The sequence below is a fragment of the Electrona antarctica genome (assembly GCF_951216825.1).
Source record: "Electrona antarctica genome assembly, chromosome: 1".
In the NCBI taxonomy this organism is placed as follows: domain Eukaryota; kingdom Metazoa; phylum Chordata; class Actinopteri; order Myctophiformes; family Myctophidae; genus Electrona; species Electrona antarctica.
The window spans coordinates 45,997,790-46,002,789 of record NC_136806.1 but is presented as its reverse complement, the minus strand read 5'-3'; the positions used below and the strand labels follow the sequence as shown (position 1 = coordinate 46,002,789).

Sequence of the window (5,000 nt, the reverse complement as noted above, 5' to 3'; positions counted from 1 at the left end):
ACTTTATTGGCATGAGAAAACATACGTTAACGTTGCCAAAGCAAAAGTGGAACACTACAATCAAAACAAAATAATGTATGTACAATTGAAAGGGAATAGAAATGATGTGTACACAGAGCTATTACATTGCAGCTGAGGGAAATCTAACTTACAAAACCAGAAGAATTGTGCATTTGCTGTCAGAAATAGTTGGCCTATATTTTCACATATAGAGGTTAGCTTGGGGTAAGCTTTTTCAAGGTTGTGCAGAAATAGCTGTTTTTCAAAAGTGTTTAAAGATAGTTGCTCTGTTTAAAGGTAATTGCTTTGATTGTATGTACTGTACAGTGTTTCTACAATTTACCATTTTTGTCAAAAGTGTGTAGATGTACAGTGTAAAAGAGGAATCTACATGTATGATGATCTTGATGAGGTACACTGAGATCAGTCTAGAGTTCTAGACTCTAGACATCCAATAAATATAATTGTCTATGTACCGAGGTCACTTAATGCAGATAGTGCAGGGATACGCGTAATGATTTTTGCACATTGTTGTACTTCGCTCTTACTTGCACGCTTTTATTCCTATCAGTGACAGTGTTGTGTCCACATTGAAGAGCATCACAAGCAGATTGAGTGTAATTCTCTGTGCTAAGGCTTTCTCTTCTCTCCTGTTCTCTCTCCAGTATCCACAGTGCAGAGCACTACATGCAGGAGGCCAAGAGACTCAAACACAAGGCTGATGCTCTGGTAAGAACCCATCACACACTCTGACAAGGGTGCTCTGGCAGCATTCAGGCCTGCTTGGTTGGGTAGAATGGAACCATAGAGTGTTCCATGAGGGTGCTCTGGCAGCATTCAGGCCTGCTTGGTTGGGTAGAATGGAACCATAGAGTGTTCCATGTTCCACTCATTTGGGATGGGGTGAAAGCCCCAATCCCTGGTGCAGAACAAAGAACCACAACCCCGAAGTGGCCTTGGTTCTAAGTGAACTCTTGAGTGGTTCATTTCTAGTGTGAACGCTATTCAAACCATTTGCAGGAAACACTGTAATTACACTGCTTTTTATTTGTTTTCTCCCATGTTGATGCTTTGGCAGGGGTCAGAAATGTTGTTTTGACAAAGTAAAAAGCATTCAGGTTGTCAGGGGAAGTAAGGTTATAATATTTTGGGAATGATCAAAGGTGGAAACTTTCCATAGTAGTTAAAGGGAAACTTAATGGGGAATTAATTCGAATTTATTAAATAGGAATAGAAGTAATCATTTTGGATGTAGCCCAATACTGTATATATCCATTTTTTATGTACAGTTATGTACATAATGACCATTGTCATGCACAATTATGACAAAAATACTTTGTTTAGCTTTGAGCTACTGAGTAACAATATTAGAGGAGAAGGTAGGAAAAGGGGAGGGTCAAAGCTACATACACTAATAGAAGCCCCACATAGGGGCCATCACAACACTCTGGGACACATACAGGACCATAATGCCCAACCAACTGACAGTTGCTCGGTCTCTAGTCTATAGACTCTAGAGCACTATAGGAGAGCTTTAAAAATAAGAAAAAAGCTTTGACCTGAGGGTGGCACTAGAGAACAGGCAATGGGGTCACCAAATTGAAAATAGTCCTTCCTCCGTGGAGTATTAATGTGCTCAGCAGATTTCATGGGATACAGTACCTGTGTGTATCTGTGTGTGTGCTAGTGGGAAATGTAGCCTAATGGTGGCACTACAGGAAAAGATATGAGGTCACATAAACCAGTGGGGTTAATCAGAATGCCATAAGGCGGTAGAATCACTCCAGAGTCTAACTTGGAAGATTTCCAGACAGTTCCTGTCCTGGAAAGTTTCCGACCCGGCATCATTGCAGCTTATGCACAACTGCACAGAGTGCAATAAAAAATAAGTGAAATAATGATGGTGCATTTATATAGTGCCTTTATCCAAGACGCTTTACAATGTGCATTACATTCACACAGTCATACACCGACGGTGGAGGAAACCATGCAAGGCACCAACCTGGTCATCGGGAGCAATTAGGGGTTTGGTGTCTTGCTCAAGGACACTTCGACAGTAACTCCGGGGGAGCCCGGGATCGAACTGCCTCTCCTCAAACGGCCTCTCCTCCTCAGCCCCTTCGCCCTATAGCTTTGATGGAAATAAAATTGTAGTTAAGCACTATCTCCTTCTCTATCTTTCACTCTAATGATAACTCTATTTCTGCAGATGTTCTATATACTGTACTACTACCACACACATACTAACATGCACATGAAAAGAAGACACCTGTTTTTAATTATGTCTGTGGTTGTTTGGCAGTTATGGATCTTGTAGTATCTTGACAAAGGCTCAAATATAAGAAGAGTAAATAGAGTCTCCTATGCCACTTATAGTCGCCTATATCAGGGGTTCTCAACCTGTGGGTCGCGACCCCTCGGGGGGGTCGCCAAATTATTTTGGGGGGGTCCCCAAATATTTAAAACAAAAAAACAAAAAAAAACAAACAAAAAACAAACATTTTTTGTATTTATTTTTTTGCAACTGAATGGCTGGAAAATGGAAATGAAGAGTTTACATATAGTACACATAGTACATGCATACACCTTCCCTAATGATTATATCTGGTTTCAGTATTTATTCATGGTGTATTATTAAGGTTATTGTAGCAGTCAATTTATATTGGTGGTCGGGAGGGGGCGGCGCGGGGGTCCCGAGACACTGCCAAAGCATTTCCGGGGGTCCCCGGCCAAAAACGTTGAGAACCCCTGGCCTATATCACAATGCTGATGGGGATAAGTTGTAAAAGTCGTAAGCAAGCAGCACGCTAGCAGACAATACACTAGTTATTTCTTTCAATCATTTTATTATTATTTTCACAATTATATTACCTGATAATCTTCTTCTTAAATACACAACAATACACGATACTTTAAGCTCGTCACATGAAACTCTACACCGTCATATCTGTCGCGCGAATTATCAAAACATTATTAAGTAGCCGGTGTATGTGTATCAGATTGTGAAGATATAATAACAATAATAATAATAATAATAATAATTAAATGATTGAAATAACGAATTAGTGTATTGTCTGCTAGTGTGCTGCTTGCTTATGTTATGGATATACATACTGTTGACTTTTACAACTTCATCAGTAATTCAACAAAAAATACTTATATCACGCACAAATAAATTGCATTAAACAGTGCTGCAGGGTGGGTTTTTGCGCAACCCTATCAGCATTGTGCTATAGGCCTTATACTCATGTTCTCGCTGGATGCACTAAAAAGGCTTCATTGATTTGGTCGTTTTATGACTTCATGCTTACAAGAATAGAAGTGAACAACATGTTTCTCTGTGTGCCTGATTTATACTCAATTGTACAGTGGTGTCGCACACCTAAAATAGCCGATCTACAAACTCACAATGCATCACGCTATGACATGCTGTGAATTTGTACATTGTCTATTTCAGGGGTTCTCAACCCGTGGGTCGCGACCCCTCGGGGGGTCGCCAAATTATTTTGGGGGGTCCCCAAATTATTTTCCAACTGAATGGCTGGAAAGTGGAAATTAAGAGTTTACATATAGTACACATAGTACATGCATGCATACACCTTCCCTATTCATTGATGGTGTATTGTCTCTATTATTAAGGTTATTGTAGCAGTCAATTTATATTGGGGGTGGGAGGGGGCGGCGCGGGGGTCCCGAGACACTGCCAAAGCATTTCCGGGGGTCCCGGCCAAAAACGTTGAGAACCCCTGGTCTATTTTAGGTGTGCGGTACGATGGGTACCGCAGAGGATAAATTAGGTCCGCTCCACATTTTGATCATAAAATTACACATGCAATTCTGAGTCATAGGCACCTCCACTGGGCTTTATACATATTTCAACATATTCCAAAATATTCTCTGATATGCGCTTCAGATCAAAATGTGTGCTGCAAACAACATAACCAGACGGAACCCAATGGTTACTGATATGGAAGGCTGTAGAGGCAGGTATTTGATTTCTCTGTCACTTTTGGATCAGTAATCAAACGAAATGTCCAACCACGGGGGTTTGTATAAAATTCACACATGCACACACACTATTTAACCCATTTAGGCCTGACCTCAAAATTAAAAAGAAATCTTCTAAATCCTCCAGTTTTCTGAAATAAATATTTGCGCTATGAGCTTGTAGATCTGCTATTTTTCAATAGCTAAATTATAACATAATGTTTAAAACACCAAAAGGGGTTCCCGCCCAAAATGGGTTAACATCACTCACAAATGTGTCAACATTTCTTGTCTTAACACTGAGTGAGTGTATTTGTGCATGTCTATCTCTCTGAATGAACAACCAGGCATATAGGTAAACATCTATGCAGTATGCACATGCTATCATGCCTGTGTGCCAGAGGGAGGGGTCCGAAGGGAGTGTGTGTGTGGGGAGGATGTGTGTCAGTGTGGCATAAGAACACATCAAAGATGTCACTGTATAATTGATGTTATTTACTGCTCCATTAGCTTCCCAGAGAGCGTGGTAGTCAAGGACCAATGTCTGCAAGATAAACAATATCAAGTAGATTATGTGATTTTTATAGCAAACAATGAAAAGCGATTTATTTATCTTGTCATCTATCTTGGTTTAAACGTTGTTTCCCCCAGATCTGTCTGGGGGATTGCAGGCTTAGCAGGGGATTACTGTTAGAGGAGATTGTGCATCTTTTGCAGGGCCGTGAAGACGTTGATTTGTCCCACACGCTCTCTCTGTCTTTGTCCCTTCTGTCTATCTCTCTTTCTGTACACAGAACACTTGTTTCTTTATTTCTACTTAATTCTTCCTAATTTAATTTATTGTTTTGTAAAATCCCAGGCACTTGGCTATTTTCATTACTTTTGCCTGACGCTCTTCTACGACAAAGTAGGGCATTATGAAACAAAAATAATAAAATAAATATGAGGATAATGAATTGGTCTCCAGATTGAAGTCAGGTGTACATGACCATACAGTATATGGACATAGTGGT

General features: G+C 40.2%; 1 protein-coding gene across 1 annotated transcript in view; it reads left to right on the top strand.

The window, feature by feature from the left end:
* aff2 (AF4/FMR2 family, member 2) overlaps nucleotides 1-5,000 on the top strand; it is a gene marked incomplete at its 5' end in the record, with an annotated part of 112,102 nt that overhangs the window by 102,437 nt on the left and 4,665 nt on the right. The window contains one exon of the mRNA XM_079497174.1: nucleotides 666-729. Within this exon, the coding sequence (XP_079353300.1) occupies nucleotides 666-729 (64 nt within the window). The remainder of the gene's footprint in view (nucleotides 1-665; nucleotides 730-5,000) is intronic.